Here is a 17,775-nt window from a genome sequence, read left to right as displayed (position 1 = left end):
GGTTTTGTTTGTTAAAGTGACCCTCTGTTTTCTGTAGTTGAAGGACTAACTGTTCACTGTAAGATTCTTGTCACAGTGGATAATGGGGATAAATGTTTCTGTAGAAGTGGAATGGCACCAGTAAATACCTACTGCTCTCTTGACACAGCCAACCTAGTCAACTTTGGCTAGCAGATGCCACTGTACTTATTGCACCTGCATACACCTAAACAAAACTATAGTATTAGTTTCAAATACTGGAAAGTGGATATCCTCTGTATAAGATTATAATCACAGGTGACATTAACACAGGAACAATGTGGCTACTACAATGCCAGTGTACTAGCATCCTGTATTGAATGTATTGGTAGTGACTAGAAACAACTGAATATCAATCTGGAGTCATACACCATTTTCTGTCTTCTTGCAAAAGAACTACTACCATATTTATAAATGATAGAGTGCAGCAAATCCTTTTTGCCGGTTTCATTACACAAATCCAGATTTTGGCTAGTGCCTAGCCATTATCAATGCACTATTTCTTAATGTTGATGCATGTTAGTTCCCTGTTGTTCAGGTGTCAGTCATAGTTTCTTGAATACTACTGTAGTATTCTAGTAACTGGGACTGATGCCCAAACAGGGAACTAACCTGCATCAAAATTAAAAAACAGTGCATTGATAATGGCTAGGCACTAGCAGAAATCTGCTAGCCTATCCCATGCATGTGCTGAGTCTCCCTCCTGCATTCATATCCCATGTGCCTACTCCCTCTTGCTTCCCATTTCCTTTCTCCCTTTGTCCATTCACATGTTGAGTATCTAGAAAATAAATTATGCAGTTTTTCATTTGCTTTGCATTCATTATCCAATGCTGCTGACAAGAACACAGGCAAAACTACATGCCATAGTGAGTTTCAATATGTTATAAATATGGTATTATCTGGTGATTCTGAAGTAACATATTATGTATCATTGTGCCACTAGAAGTAATCAGGAACATGTGTGCTCTGCTTCTGAGTTAGCCAATGACCCCCATTATTTAGAAAACTGCAACAATTGCAGTCCCTATAGATACTTGAAACTGTAATTTTTTGTGTATCAATTTGAAATCATTCAAGGAAATTGTGCTTACAATACCATAAACTGGGTAGGTTTGTGCGTTTTATCACTGAATGACATTATGGGTCCAGGCTACACAATATAAGGGAATGATAATTTACAACAAACAAAAGTGTGAGAATATTCTGCATATGAGCTAGGCCCACTGGAAAAAAATAACTATATGATTGATGTAGAGTTTTGTGGAAGAGTTTATGAAAGATATAATGATGATTTGAATAGTATGTGGATTATCATTAATAATGTCAAGTAAACAGCTGTTTATCACAACAAAACACATATTAAACTTAAGCTGATTTAATATTAATATGAGCTAGATAAGATTATAATTTTTTGCATAACTTATCTCTCCTACTTTAATTAATTAGTTATTACTAAATGTAGACATATATTCAAAACTGAATAAACGACAATTGCAGTCATTCATCATCTATTGAATTATGAAATTTCAAAAACATATGATCAGCTGTTGTCTGATACTGAAATTACTGGAGGAAACATATAACTTTGGCCTTTTCCATGAACTGTGACTACTGATTAACTGCTCATCTTAGTCAACACTGCAAAATTTTGCTGTAGCATGGCATTAAGAACAATATTGTGTATGTTGGATCATTTATGGTATTCAGCTCGAGATAGGTCTTAACAAAGCACAACCTGTCCTCAGTGCACATGTATTTGTTTCTGCACTAGTTTCAGTGAGAGGTGTAGCAATTCAGTTCACCAAGAAAATATATGATGTTATATTTTGTCCTAGAATTTGAGAAAAAGCTGCAAAATTTGTCACAATCAAGATACAGATTACATTTGATGATTTACTGATCATCTACAGAACTTTGATGTGTATATAGTTCTTCTACATGCTGCTTTTGTACACACATTTCATTTCAGTTAATTTCAGTGATGGCAGCAATGTTGTGGTATGTTCTATATGTAGGATGGTCATTCATTTCCTTTCAGATAATAATTTTTTTTATATGGTGTCCTCTGATGTCACCATTACATAGTCATCACTTTATACAGTTTGCTGATAATTTTTCCTCACACAGATCTCATTAGGACACTGCAGGATCCATGCCCATGCATTCACTTTGAATTTATTAAAATTAGCCTCTTTTATTCTCCCTCATGTGTACTATAAACTTCCATATTTTTGTGATTGCTCTTTCATTGTGTTGCAAAGCTGAAATACGTGCTCTTTTCATTAAAATCCTCCTGTGTACACTTCCATAGAATAATACAAAATATTTTAAATATGAAACTACCCAATGTTACAGCCATATTACAGCTGAAAATTAAAAATATGAAACAAGGAAAAAAAGGTCAGAATGACAGAAATCCTTGCTGTGTGTGAAGAAAAATAACATAGACCCCCTTAAGTGGAGAAACAGTAAATAAGCTTTAAAAATGGCTTATTCAACTCTGATGTGTTGACTGGGTATTGTGTGATGTCCTTAGGTTGGTTAGGTTTAAGTAGTTCTAAGTTCTAGGGGACTGATGACCATAGATGTTAAGTCCCATAGTGCTCAGAGCCATTTGAACCAACTCTGATGCCATCTATAGGACTTTGTTTGCTTATGGGATTTCACCTGTTAAGGGATTTATTGCATTACTTTTATGATTCCAATTTTTAGTGTTATCTGGCATAACTGATGTTGAACAAAATGTGCTTTGGAAGCTACATATATTTGAGCTGGTTAGAAAAAGTGTAGCCCAGGGCCAATACACAAATAGATTGTTAGAAACCTGTCAAAACCATCCTCAAGTTGGCCAGTAGAATCAACTTTTAGCAACCTATTACTGCACCAAGGTCATATTCATCCCTCCAGTCTGTCATATTCTTGTACAACATACCAACTGGAATGCAGAACTTGTAGCTTTATGATTGCAAGTGGCACTGTGTTGCACCCATAGACTTCTAGAAGTTCCCAATCCTGGAGATCACATTTTTCCTCCTTGAGACAGCACACATTTTTTCTGTCTCTCTCACTCTCTTCTAGCACAAAAAGTTGCATTTTTTCTGTTTCTTGCCTGCTCCCTCCTCCTCCTCCTCCTCCTCCTCCTCCTCCTCCTCCTCCTCCTCCTCCTCCTCCTCCTCCTCCCCCCCCCCCCCCCCCCCACCCACCCACCCACCTCGCTCGTCACAGTCACCTATGGTGCTGCCCATCTTTAAAGATACTACAAATAGTTCATCAAAGCTGTATTTCTATGGTAAATATATATTTTGATTTGTTCTACACCCCTATTGCTTCTCCCTATGGAGACCTATGATGGAATGTAACAATATTATGAAAATGAAAGTTGCTACTCTCACAATTAAAGCTTTCAGCCATTAAAGCCTTCGTCAACAACACACACACACACACACACACACACACACACACACACACACACACACACACACACACACACACACACACACTGCTTGTCTCAGGCAACTATAACCACACTATGAGCAGCAGCACCAGTGCATGATGGGAGTGGCAACTGGATGAGGGTAAGGAGGAGGCTGGGGCGAGGAGAGGGAGGGATAGTATGATGGGGGTGATGGACAGTGAAGTGCTGCTGTAAAAAGACTGGGTATGATGGTGGAATGACACCTTTGTAGTGCTGGAATGGGAACAGGGAAGGGGCTGGATGGGTGAGGACAGTGAGGCCAGGAGGGTTAAGGGAACATAGGATGTACTGCAGGGAAAGTTCCCATCTGTGCAATTGAGAAAAGCTGGTGTTGGTGGGAAGGATCCATATAGCACAGGATGTGAAGCATTTATTGAAATGAATGGTATCATGTTTGGCAGCGTGTTCAGCAACAGGGTGGTCCACTTGTTTCTTGGCCACAGTTTGTCAGTGACCACTAATGTGGACAGACAGCCTGTTGGTTTTCATGCCTACATAGAATGCAGCATAGTGGTTGCAGCTTAGCTTTTAGATCACATGACTGGTTTCACAGGTAACCCTGCCTTTGATGGGATAGGTGATTTTAGTAACCAGACTGGAGTAAGTGGTGGTGGGAGGATGTATGGGACAGGTCTTGCATCTAGGTCTAGGTCTACATCTAGCCTTACCCCAGATTTGTTTGTAGGTAATGCCTCCAAAGGAGAAGTAATTGTGGGTGAGGATATAGTGGGTCATGGCGACTAGGAAGGTTGTTGTTGGTTTGGAATATATCGAGCATTGGGAAAGGTTGTGTTCAAACACTACCATGTCCCTCTGTTGTCTATTGTCGATGAAGGCCTTAATGGGTGAAAGCGTTAATTGTGAGAATCTTTTTCTTGTGCCTATCTGCCACTCAGCATCTCCACTATATGGTGAGTAGCAACTTTCATTTTCACAAGAAGGTATATGATAATTTCTGGAATGTGGTATATTGTTCCTGATTTTGATTTTGCTACAATTATTTGTGAAGGTAGTTTTCTCAGAATAGTGACCTATCCTCGGGTATTTTGGACTGCTGTAATACCAGAGAATCTTGCCATTGAATTTGTCTGCCAGATCTAATTGAAATCTTTTATTTGTGAGTGGAAATTGCATCAATAGCATTTTTAAAATTATTTCAAACCAAATTTTGAAGAAGCTCCAGAATCATTTTCAATGGGAATGTTTGATCTCCCACAATAAAGTGCCCAATTGGCTCCCTCTGAGTATCATCTGCTCACAGGAACTGCTGGCTATGAAGACAACATTTTGGCACAGACAACAAGCTATAGACTATTATAGAGATTTAGTGGAAAGCACTGGGGGCTGCCTTCTGTGACAAGGGTATTTGAAAGTTGGTACAATGCTACAACAGATGTCTAAGTCAGAGCAGCGACTATGTAGAGAATTAACTGGAAGGTGTAGATAACTGCTGCAAATAAAGTATTTTTGATTTTCACAGTGGTTTCCATTTTGCAACCAATCGGACCTTACTTTCCGAACAGCCCTCATATAACATAACTCCAGTATGATACACTCCTCTTTTGCATAAGTTTGTACTTAACTGTGCTTATGCGAAAGTTCAGCTTCTGCTTTGTTTCATATACATGTTTATCATAGTCATGTTTGAATAAGTTTTCTTTTTTAAGATGGTCCCTTTTGTAAAAATTAGTATTTCATAAATACACAAACAAGGAAGAGACAGTCTTTGCAGGCTTTTAGAAATGAGTCTCCAGGAATCTCTGCATTTAGCTTCCATTATCAACCTGATAATGTATGTGTGTGTTTAATTGAGGAATTCCCACAAAAAATTATTCCATGCATCAGTAGTGACTATATATTACAATGGTACATTGATGAGCAGCTTGTATTTTGAGTGTGAATCCTAGCTGCATACATTTGTGTATTCAGTTATTTATTTAGATAGGTAAGATGCATCTCCCACTTCAGATCCTTCTGAATGGGTATGCCTCAAAATTAGTGACTTTTGAGACATTTTTTCCTTAATGATAAAAACAGGGTTTGCAGGATGGAGGTTTTGCATGAAAGTTAACTGCCACAGTTTTTTCAGAATTTATGGTGTGGTCCTGAACCAATGTACTAAGCTGTGCATAACTGATGTTTCCTGCAGACTTTCCCTCACTGTGTGATATAATTAGAATATTACAGTTATCTGCAAAGATTACTGTGGTTCCACCATGTATTTTATCAGCCAAGTCACATACATAGAGCAGAAATAGGACACATCCCAGAACAGAGCCTTGTGGTAGAACATACTAGCTCACTGCTGCAAAGACTAGAAATGTGTTGTATTTCACTGTCTTTGTATTTTATTTCTGTTATTCATTCATCTGTAGAACTGAAAGAATATAATAAATCTTAGTTTGTATACAGGAAAAATGTGCTCTTCAAGCTACCATTTTATCATCATAAGTTTTAGACTAGAAAAGGATCTTCGTCTTTCAGCCATTGCGTTGAATAGTGCATGTGCAGGACAAATAGATAAATATGCTACAATAATTGTGATAATACAATAATCATCAACTCAGTGGTACTATACAGTGTTAATATAATAATAACAGTAATAATAATAATAATAATAATAATAATAATAATAATAATAATAAAAATAATAAAAATAATAATAATAATAAAAATAATACATTATGTTAATCACATATTATATGACAGTATCGTGTATAGTTATGTATTAACTGAAGTGATGTTGTTGAAAAAATGTAAATGCTTATACATTGTCACATACATATAGGCATACTTCATAATGTAGTTACTGGGTGCTTACTGCATATCTTGTCTGTCACCGTTTAGAAATTCATCAATTGAGTAGTATGGCATGCACTTGACTAAACTTCTAAGATATGCTTAAAAATATTCATTGGTAAATCTCTCACTGGCTTTAGGAGTTTTTTGTAGAGTTTTGAACATACTTATGATTCTTTTGTGTTAATGTCAGTCTTGAGTATGGAAGATCTAGGTTACTATTGTTTCAGGTATTGTGGATGTGGACTTAGGATCTTAAGTTAAAACTGCTCATGTTTTTTTTAGCATATGTTAAACAGTTGTAGTTATACATACTAGGCAGCGTCATTATTTTGATTTCTTTAGAGTGTTTTTTGCAGCTTCGTCTTGGTGCTAGATCTCATATATGCATCTTAACTGCCTTTTTCTGCTAGTTGAAAAAAATGGTTCAAATGGCTCTGAGCACTATGAGACTTAACTTCTAAGGTCATCAGTCCCCTAGAACTTATAACTACTTAAACCTAAGTAACCTAAGGACAGCACACACATCCATGCCCAAGGCAGGATTCGAACCTGCGACCGTAGTGGTCGCGCGGTTCCAGACTGTAGCACCTAGAACCGCTCGGCCACGTCGGCCGGCCTGCTAGTTGAAAATGGTACTTGAACTCACTGAGTTACCCCAAAGTAGTACTTCATATTGCAGTTGAGACTGAAATAAAGAAAAGTATGCTTAAATTAGTAAATTTTTACTAACAGTGTGTCCCAGCTTCTGCAGTAGGAAGAGTGTATGAGCTAGTTTGTCACATAGATACTTTGTATACTTACCTATGTGAGTTTTTGATCTAAATCCAATCTGAATAATTTAATGCTTTTTGTATCTTGTTTAAATGTCTTCATGGCAAAGTAAATTTCTTCAGTTTTTATTTTATTTGTAGATAAAAGACTGGCCCTGCACTAGTCACTGCTCATTTCAGTTACTACTTTGTTGTATTCTGAGACATCTGGCAGATTTTCTTCATATGTAATTAGTGTCATGGCATTGACATACAATAAATTGTCACATGGAATGTAATGTGGGAAGTCGTTGGTATACACAATGAACAGGAAAGGACCAAGCAGTGATCCATGGGATTCCTCTCTTTGTTTTCATTGTTGTTGACATTTTGTTGTTTGCTTTACTAATTGTATCCTGCCGCTCAGGTATGACTGAAATAGTTTTAATGGCTTATCTACAACACCATAATGTTCCAGATGTTATATCATTATGTCAATTGTGACAGATTCAGAGTCTTTAGTTATGTCTAACACTGTTGCACAAGTGAGTTTCTTGTTCTCAAATCCATCATGTATGTTACTGAGGAGACACTCGACTGCATTTTTTGTTGGTAGCTGAGATCAAAAGCCAAACTGGCTATTACTCACTAATTTATTACTTTCAAAATAATTATAAATTTGCATTTTTATACTGTTTTCTATGACTTTATATAATGGGAACTGTTGATATGGGTCTACAGTTGTTTGGCATTTTTCTTTCATCTTTCTTATAGACTGGGAGTGTAATTGTCATTTTCAGACATTTGGGAACACACCATCGAGAATATGATTTGCCAGATATGTTAGTGGCTTCATAATTGCTGAGGCTACATATTTAGTAATACTGTTACTATCCCCATAGCAATCCTTTGTTTATGTGTTTTTAAGTCATATTTTGGTTGCTTATTTTGGTTGCTTATTTTGGTTGCTTATTTTGGTTGCTTATTTTGGTTGCTTATTTTGGTTGCTTATTTTGGTTGCTTATTTTGGTTGCTTATTTTGGTTGCTTATTTTGGTTGCTTATTTTGGTTGCTTATTTTGGTTGCTTATTTTGGTTGCTTATTTTGGTTGCTTATTTTGGTTGCTTATTTTGGTTGCTTATTTTGGTTGCTTATTTTGGTTGCTTATTTTGGTTGCTTATTTTGGTTGCTTATTTTGGTTGCTTATTTTGGTTGCTTATTTTGGTTGCTTATTTAAGCAGAGACACAGCTGCTGAACGAGTAATAGAATTATATGTGTTAAATGAAGAATGGGAGCTGGCTCAGTCTATAGAGTATTTGTTAAGAGTATTGCAGTCTATTAGGAAGGAGGTTTGCCCTTTGCCCATATTGACCTCACTTTTTACAATATTCCAAATTATTTGACAACAGTTTTTTGATCCTGTGACATCATCATTTACTTTAGATTTAGCTGTTTTTTTTTTTTTCCATATTGGTCCAACTTCTTAAGGGTTATATAGTGCAGCCTGGCTTTCTCACTTTTACCACTCTTATTTTTGTGCATAAGTAGCAGTCTCCTTATTTTCTCTATCAGAGCATATAATATGTTCACATTTGTGTGAAGTGATACTTTCAGAAATATCAAAACTGAAAGAAACAGTCATAAGTTTGTATAACCTATTAGTGCTGACCAAAAAAAGAAAAAACAATTCTGCACAAAAGTAATCAAAATGAGTGGATTAATTTCAGAATTGTAGTCACTACAAGTGAAAGCTTAGTATATGACTATTATGGAAACTTTAAGAATAACATAAGGCTACTGCCTCCATTATGTGGGAAGGTGTTTGACCAAAAATAGAGAAAATTCTGCAATGAGACTTTAAGATGAAAGAATTTCTTGACATTTCACAGTAAAGCATAGTAAAATTTGAAGATGAAAGTTGATTTGGGTTGTTGTTTATATTTATAGTTGTGTCGTGTGCCGAGACATTTGTCAATGCGTGCCAGAAATGTATGTATAGAAAAAGTATCATAAAATGAAGAAATGTTACATTAGAACTATGTCAGTTGTTATGTGAGAAATAATACTCTGCTTTTAAATTTTAGAAGGAAATGAAGAAAAGAGTACGATATGCCAGAGCTCTTGCCACCATACTGAAGTTTGGAATAAAAAACTTGGATGACATATTCAAGGTAAGCATGTTACCATGTTATTCAAAGATAAAAAGCCTTTTATCACTGAATATTTTCAGTATGCAAACTGGTAACCCATAACACATATTTTATCAAATAAAAGTGTTTTCAATGCTTTTGCTTGAGATATGTATTTATCATGAATTTATTAGCATGACTGTCTCAGAAAATCATATTTTGGACATGGGTTTCTCATTACCACTAATAATCTTCTAGTATACTCAACCTCTTTTCTTTAATATAGGATTTACAATGATTATCTCATTACTATTGCTTAATGCAACCCCAGAAATAAGAGCATGCAACATTAGTGGAAAGCATCTCATGTCACTAGATCACATATCAATTCCAACTCCTTTAACTTTCTAAAGATCACCTTCTTTATACCTATGAAGAATCACATTACTAACTGTAAACCAAACTACTGAACACACATGTAGACTAACATCTATAGCTGTTTTGTCTCTTTTGATTCTCATATCCTAATGTTCTTTATTTTATCCACTATTTCCTCCAGTTGACATGGTCAAAATACTAGTGTAGTTTGATTTTCCTTGTGATGAAGCAGCTATTAATAAGAATAAAATGTTCTCTGGTTTTCAGCTACATCAAGCGGTTTAAACACCATGAGCTTTCAACCAAGCACTCCCAGGCCATTTTCATGTGGAATGGCTGTTGTTGGACTGCTTGTATGCTCTTATATACTTTAGCTGTCAGCTGTGATGTCATTGGTGCTCATGGCACCAACATATATTGGTATATATTGACTCCATGTTCAAGGTGCCTGCTCCAGCCTCACTGTCCTTGGATCCCACACTGCTCTGAGCTGCAGGCTGCCATCTCTATTAAGGATGTTGCCACTGATTCTTATTTCAATGGATTATTTAATTACACAATCCCAGGAGCCATTAGTGAGAGCCACCACAGACATTGTCAAATTTGATCTGGTGACTTTTCTAGAATGTGTTCAGCTATAGTGGATTTTTCAGGATATTGCCAGCAATAAAACCTATCATTCTCCTTTCTGCTTTGTCCTACAGAGCACACTGTCTGTTTTAAGATTGATCACACTGTCAAGGTATCTTGTAGGCCCCAAGCATTCTGGGACTTGTCTGAAACTAGACTCAGTAGTTGCTTGATTTTTGACATAGGCCTGAAGATTGATTTGGTTTTGTGTCTTTTTAGCAGGTAGTTTACCTTGCCTGAAACAGAGCCACAGAATGGCAAAAAGCAAGTTTCTTTTCATGCTCTTTGTATCATAGTCTGTGTGTTCCATAATTACAGCATGTCAGCAGGAAGAATCACAATTCTTGCATCATTGCATATTGCATGCAGACCATTGTACTCAGTCCTGGTCACTGACTGCTCATAGCATTGTTTACCTGAGAATCAGCCAAATTAACTGTCTTTGACTTAGTGACATTATGGGCATTTTTGATATGGTAGCACTGTTTACGAATGTGCCCATGAAAGACCCTTTGGATCTAGTATCCCAGTTGTTTGATAGTAATGTTGTCAAGCTCTTTAGACACACTCTTATGTCATCTTATTTTCTGTCCAACTGTATTGTGATCAGATGGTTGACATTGTGAAGGGAGGCACATTAGCTTCAGGTGTTACAAAAATTTGTATGGAGAATTTTGAGGACATTTCCTTAGACATGGCCTCATTAAAGCCTAGTTGTTGCTTCTGATATTTTAACAACACATTGATCATTGGCCCCATGGACTTGAAAAATTTGATGAATTCTTGGAGTATCTCAGCAGCATCAACAACAAAATACAGTACACTGTGGAAGTAGAAAAAGATGATGCACTGCCATTTCAAATTAAATGAATGCCTTGGCCACAATGTCAACAGAACTCCTATGCACACAAACCTGTATTCACACACCATCAGCTCTGAGCTGAGCCATCTGTCTGAGGTCTTCAGGAGCAGTGGCTACAACAATAACCAAATAAATAAATTGATCTCAAATAAGAATCACGCTGAGACCACCGATGAGAAGCAGGATAGAAGACTTGCTTTTTTGCTATTCTGTAGCTCCATGTTTGGCAAGATAAACTGCCTGCTGAAAAGGCACAAAATCAAATTGAACTCTAGGCCTTCAACAAAAATCCATACCTTGTCAGTTTGGCCAGTCTTACGTTAGACATAGAGTGTACACTGTAGAACAATGACAGGAGGAGCATAAGAGGTTTTATCACCTATGCTACCCCAAAAAATCCACTTTAGTTGAGGAAGCTATTGAAAATTATCACTGGAACAAATTTGATGAAACCTCTGTCATGGCACACACTAATGGTTTCTGGGACTTTTTAATTAAGGAAGCCTTTGAAATAAAAATGAGTGACAACAACTTTGATAGATATGGTGGCCTGCAGCTCAGCACAGCTTGGTACCTTGTAATAGTGAGGTTGAAGCAGGCGAATTGGACACCAAGTCAACATGTGCCTAAATGTGGCAATGAGATGAGCACCAGTGACATCATAGCCAGTAACTAGAGTATATACGGGCCTACAAGCAGCTCATCAGCTGTCATTTCACTTGACAATGGCCAAGTAGTCCATGGTCAAAAGTTCATTCAATTGTAACCACTTGGCATAGCGGGAAGCCCGAGAACATTTTATTCAATATTACCACTGTGGAACTCTACATTCATACATTAATCACAATAAACATCAAATTCATCTGAAATATATTTCAGATTTTAATTTTTCATATTTTACTTTCATTAAACTTTAGTTTCCTTGGTTTTATGTACAGTAACTTGTAATTTCATTGTTGTAATTATTAGTATTGCTATTAAATGTTATTACTAATCTAGCATGACTAGGTGTTCAAGAGCTAAGTTTAATATAGCAAACTTGGAAGAGTCAGGCTTTGATTTCTAATTAATTTTGGACTGTCTATTGCCATGTAACATAATCTTCTCCTAAGTCAGTGCTTTAAGTATGTGAAATATGTCATATTGTACATTGAAGTAGAAGTCTGTCTATAACTCACTGGATTGATAGATTCTTAGGTTGGAGGAAAGCAAGTGTGTACCCCTTTCAGTAACACAGCGCCTAGAGAAGCACTGTGGTGGTCAAAGCAATCTTGGAGTCGTGGCAAGAATCATACCTTCATACCTACAGGTCTCTCAGAACAATAAAACTGAACCATATTATTTGTGAAAAGTAAGTTCTAAGATTGCAAAAAGTGACAGAGAAATGACAAGTGACTATGTAGACATTCAGTTGAAAACTACTGATTTTGTCAAGTAGCATAGTATATTCTGTTGCAGAATATGAAAAACCAACCCCTATATGTAGTTGTTCTCTGTACTGTTCCTGCTGTCTGCATCCATTCATCCAATCTGAGTGCATCTTGAGTCCTAGAGATGTGTACTTCCTGTGTATACTGTTTATATGTTCCTACTTTAATAATTGCCTTGTCATTTTCTGGTACTGAGTTGACTATAAAGAACTGTTGCAATGAACCGGTTTATGTAGCAGATATCTCAAAAGTCAGTGGAGCCTAGTTGCAGTAATGTCACTGCAGAAGTGCTATCCAGAGCACTCCAAGGGGGAAAAAATGAATCACAGATCTCATGCAGCATCATTCGGGAACCCCTGTTCGCAATTTAAAAAAATCATGGTGCATGCACCTGAGGGTATTGTTTGTACCCAGCCATCCTAGTTTTGATCCTCTGTTGATTTATTCTCACAGAACATGAGCCGTATGAGCAGTTAACTGTATGTGCCTCCATTGCTGATAACTGCACTTCACTGCTATACCGTATTTCTCTTGATTAGCTGAGTAGGTATTTTCTAGCTAGTTCTTTTGCGTTGGAAACCCCATAGGTCAAATTGGCTCACAGGGTGTCGTTTTACTCATCTTTCATACAGTGTTCCATATCTAGATAGTTCAGAAAAACAATCTTTGTAATTCTATAACAGTTTTGTGTTTCTCTCTATCCCTCGTCTTTGGCATTATCTGTTGCTGACTAAGACTTAATAAAATATTTGTCAGATCTAAAACACTATATTGTCCTAATTATAAGCTGTACTATTTCCCTAAAACTTGGACACAAAAAATTAGGATGTCACGTATCTGCACAGCCCTAAATGTACTGGTATATTTTCAGATTGTAAAATCTTCAACTTTAGTGCTCATTCCTTAGTTTGAAGTGATGTGACTATTATTGTGCTCAAAGTTCCATTACTTTTCGTGACAGGACAGGAACACTTTTCTCTAAGTAAAGAGTAAAATTTAACTATCACATGGTAAAGTGAAAAAAATTATCAGCAATCTTTGGAATTCAGGGCAGTTATGATGCAAATTTTAAACTCATAGTTATTTATTATGTGAAGAATACATCTCATACAGATGCTGATAAAAAGTATGGTTTGTATCAATAAAATGTGCAGCATTGGGGAATAAGCTGCAATTCATCATGTTACCAAGGAAACCATTCTGAGTGCCAAAATCTGCAAAATATCATGAAGCTAGGGTTCCTTTTTTTGTAGAAGAGAAAAGAAGATGGGATACCTGTCTATTGACAAATAATCCATTTGAAGGCCTTGGAAGTTGTGAAGACTTTAAACATATTACAGACACAATTCCTTGAGAGTATCAGTTGGTGCCAGAGATGAAATGATCTTTCTGCCCAGTGAAGAACTTTATTAGCATAGAGACTGCCATAAGAGTTTACTGAGATACTAGTCAACTTCCAGAGGCAAATAATCTAAATGTGATCATGGCAACAGCACTCTGACCATTTACACCAGATTGACGTCACCAATGAAGCATCTACCTTTTAGGATATCTGGAACAATATGCCAGTGGGCCGTAAAGGGGTGAAAAGTATCTTATTAAAAACAGCTGGAAAAGAAAAACAAATTAGCATGATATTATATTAGCAGTTATGAGGGTATGCTGAAAAGTAATGTCCCTGAATATTTTTGTGAAAACTCTTAAAGCTTTCAAAAGAAAACAAATGTTACTAACATTTTGCATCTTTATTCTTCTTGTTTTCATATTTATTTCTCAATGTAGTGATCCTGGCAACAAACACATTTTTACAGTGGGAGACAATTTTTTTGATACTGTCACTGTAAAATGTTTGACTTTGCTGGTGGACCCACAACCTCAGCTCTGCATACAACGTTTCATCATTACCAAAGTGAAGTCATCGAAGGTTTTCTCTAAGTATTGGAAACAAATGAAACTTGTATGGTGCCAAGTCAGGATTATATGGAATGATAGTGAACCCAAGGCATTGGATTGTTGCAGGTGTCCCAGCACTTCAGATTCAAAATTTGATTACAGCACACTCTCTCTCACACACTAACATAGTTATGTTACACACTGCCAAATTACATGCGACAATTTGGAGCTGTCTAGTGACAGAGGGCTTCAAATATGTAGACATGAAGAATAAAGACATAAAATATTAATAACATTTATTTTATTTAAAAAGCTTGAAGAGTTTACACACACAATTTTTGGAGGCATTACTTTTTAGCATGCCCTTGTACTTTAGAGGTGGAAAGCTGCCTCTTCCCCCATCCCGAATATTATTTTGAACTGTAAAATTTTTGCCAAGGAATACTTAACAAATGGGTTAGTGATGTGTTACCAAGATAACAACTAGATGGCAAAACAGAGCTAATGATGAATTGCTGTCTTGAGCTGGAAACCTGATGTAATGCTTAGTAAGATAGCTATGCCAGCATTGGATGCCTTCAAAGGTCACATCACACCTGAAAGAGATATGAAAGTTACTGCATTGGAGACATACTGAGTCATTATACCAGGAAGTATGACTTCAAAACTGCCAGTCATTATATCATTATAAAGAATCGTTTTAAAGACTGTCTCTGACTGGCTATTAGGAGGTAATTATGCATTCCGTCCATCTCTTAAGACTAAGATACCTCCAGTGAGCCTGTGAGCATTGTATGTTGGAGAATTCTCTTTTCATGGCTCTCAATAATATCAACACCATAATTACACATGGAAAAAGGAAAACATTTACAGTTATGTAATAATCAATGAACAAAACTGAACATAAATTTAAAAAATCTTGAATTTGAGGTTAAATAAGGAAAATTGAAAGGAACATCTTGAACCTGAGGCTAAAGGAGGACAAGTATACTGTCAAATGAAATATAAACCATAATTGTGTAGAATGTCTAAGAAACATATTTTTTATGCTGAATATTTGGTGTACATTAAGAGTTATCAGCACACAAACATATCAGCAGAGAGAATGTCATCTCTGTTTTATGCCATTAGATGCTCTTCACTACTGTGTAACAGGCAGGGCGAGTGCCTCATGGTTAAACAATATTTCAAATTACACTCAATCTTTTGCTATGAAAATATGCTAAATATAGACATAATTATGGAACTACAGAAAAAGTGTTAGAAAAATAATAATTAAAACTAATAATCTGGTTCTTTGTGAAAGTATGTTTAACAACTTGGGCATTGTAACTGCATCATGGAAGTATATGCACCAATCAGTTATATTAGGAAAAAACATCAGTAAAAATGATCATAATACTTCTATCTTCTTCCATGGAACAAGAGATAGGATTAATTTACCTTTACCAAAACAGTAAACAGAAAAAACTCAGGCATATCAATGTTTCTTATACAGGATGTCTCAGGAGGAATGACCAATATTCATGGAAATGAAGTGAAAGGTGTTTTGAATCAAAAATGTCTAGTAAATATGGGCTCTAAAATTCGTAATTTAAGAGCTTCTTCATCTTCAATACTTTGAAAATTATCTCTTCTACTACAAGCTCTTTGCTTTCCATATTTTAGGCAAATGCAATATAGATTAAAACAAGAATAACATTGTTTAGTAAACACTGGCTTTGAAATGCATATCTTAAGAGCTATGAGTACTTGTTCAGTATAAGAAATATGTTTCACAGTAGTGAAGATGAACAAGTGCTCATAGGTCTCAAGGTATGCACTTTAAAGCCCATGTTTACTATTCTTTTTTGCTTCGAATGATCATTTCTGTCATGCTCCTGATACTGACCATTCCTCCTGGGACATCCTCTGTGTGTGTGTGTGTGTGTGTGTGTGTGTGTGTGTGTGTGTGTGTGTGTGTGTGTGTGATTTGTGCCCACATCTACATCTGTGCTCTGCAAAGCACTGTGAAGTGCATGGCAGAGGGTATGTCCCACTGTATCTGTTACAGGTTTTTTCCCATTCCATTCATGTATGAAACACAAGGATAATGCTTGTTTAAATGCCTTCATATGTGTCATAATTAACCTAATCTTGTTCTCATGATTTCTATGGGACTGATTCATAGGAGTTTGTAGCACATTCCTAGAATCATCAATTAAAGCTGGTTCTTTAAACTTCATAAGTAAGCTTCCTTGGGATAGTGAGTCCTATTTGGGACATGTCCCACACACTTGAGCAATATTCTAGGATGGACTGTATGAGTGATTTGTAAGTAATTTCTTTTGTAGATTTATTGTATTTATCCAGTATTCTATCAATAAACTAAAGTCTACCACCTGCTTTATCCATGACAGCCTATATGATCATTCCATTTCAAATTCTTATAAAGTCAACTTCAATTCCATAAGGAACCATTGTGTACAGTGACCATAGACTAAAAGGAAGGAGAGGCACACAGCAATCAGTTGCAATAACATTAGTTTTTATTATTCTTGCAAATATAGATTTAAACTATAAATAGCCATAGTCAGTGTATCTCAGTTACAATTCAACAAGTGACAGTGCATGTCACTGTATGTTCTTACAGGTGTATAGGCAGAAGGAAAAACTCTAGATTTGCAAGAATAATAAGAAGTAATGGGATTGTGACTGTTTGCTGTGTGCCTCTCCTTCCTAACAAAGTGTTACACTCAGGTGTTTGTATGAGCTGACGCATTCCAGCCATGCCTCACTGATACTGTAGTCATAGGCTACTATGCATTTTTGTTTATTTTATGAAATATACAATTTTACATTTCTGAACATTTAAAGGAAGTTGCCAATGTTTGCACGACTTTGAAATATTATCAGGATATGGCTAAATATTTATTCACCGTCTTCTAGGCAGTACTTTATTACAGGTGGCTGTATCATCTGCAAAAAGTCTGAGGTTACTATTAATATTGCCTGCGAGGTCATTAATATACAACATGAATAGCAAGGGTCCCAACACACTTCTGTGGGGCATACCTCAATTTACTTCTACATGTGTTAATGACTCTCCATCCAAGATAGCCTGCTGCATTGTCCCTAAAAAATAATCCTCAGTCAAGTCATATATTTTGCTTCATACTTCATATAATCGTACTTTTGATAATAAGTGTAGAAGTCGAATTTCTTTGGAAATCGAGAAATATTGCATCTACCTGACTGCCTTGATTCAAAGCTTTCAGTATTTTATGTGAGAAAAGTGTCATGAGAAGGAATGGTCAATATCATAGTGTAAGTCATCTATAGTCACATGTTTAACTGTGGGGCATTTCTTTCACATCCATTCACATTGAGGATTGTTGTCACCACTCCCCACAGCCTTCAATCTTT

At 36.3% G+C, this 17,775-nt stretch overlaps 1 protein-coding gene across 1 annotated transcript in view; it reads left to right on the top strand.

The window, feature by feature from the left end:
- LOC126249183 (inactive phospholipase C-like protein 2) overlaps positions 1 to 17,775 on the top strand; it is a 703,636-nt gene that overhangs the window by 671,800 nt on the left and 14,061 nt on the right. The window contains exon 18 of the mRNA XM_049950838.1: positions 9,133 to 9,219. Within this exon, the coding sequence (XP_049806795.1) occupies positions 9,133 to 9,219 (87 nt within the window). The remainder of the gene's footprint in view (positions 1 to 9,132; positions 9,220 to 17,775) is intronic.

The sequence above is a fragment of the Schistocerca nitens genome, chromosome 3 (assembly GCF_023898315.1).
Source record: "Schistocerca nitens isolate TAMUIC-IGC-003100 chromosome 3, iqSchNite1.1, whole genome shotgun sequence".
Taxonomy (NCBI): domain Eukaryota; kingdom Metazoa; phylum Arthropoda; class Insecta; order Orthoptera; family Acrididae; genus Schistocerca; species Schistocerca nitens.
Note: the sequence above shows the minus strand (reverse complement) of the source record. Positions and strands in the feature narration are given on the sequence as shown.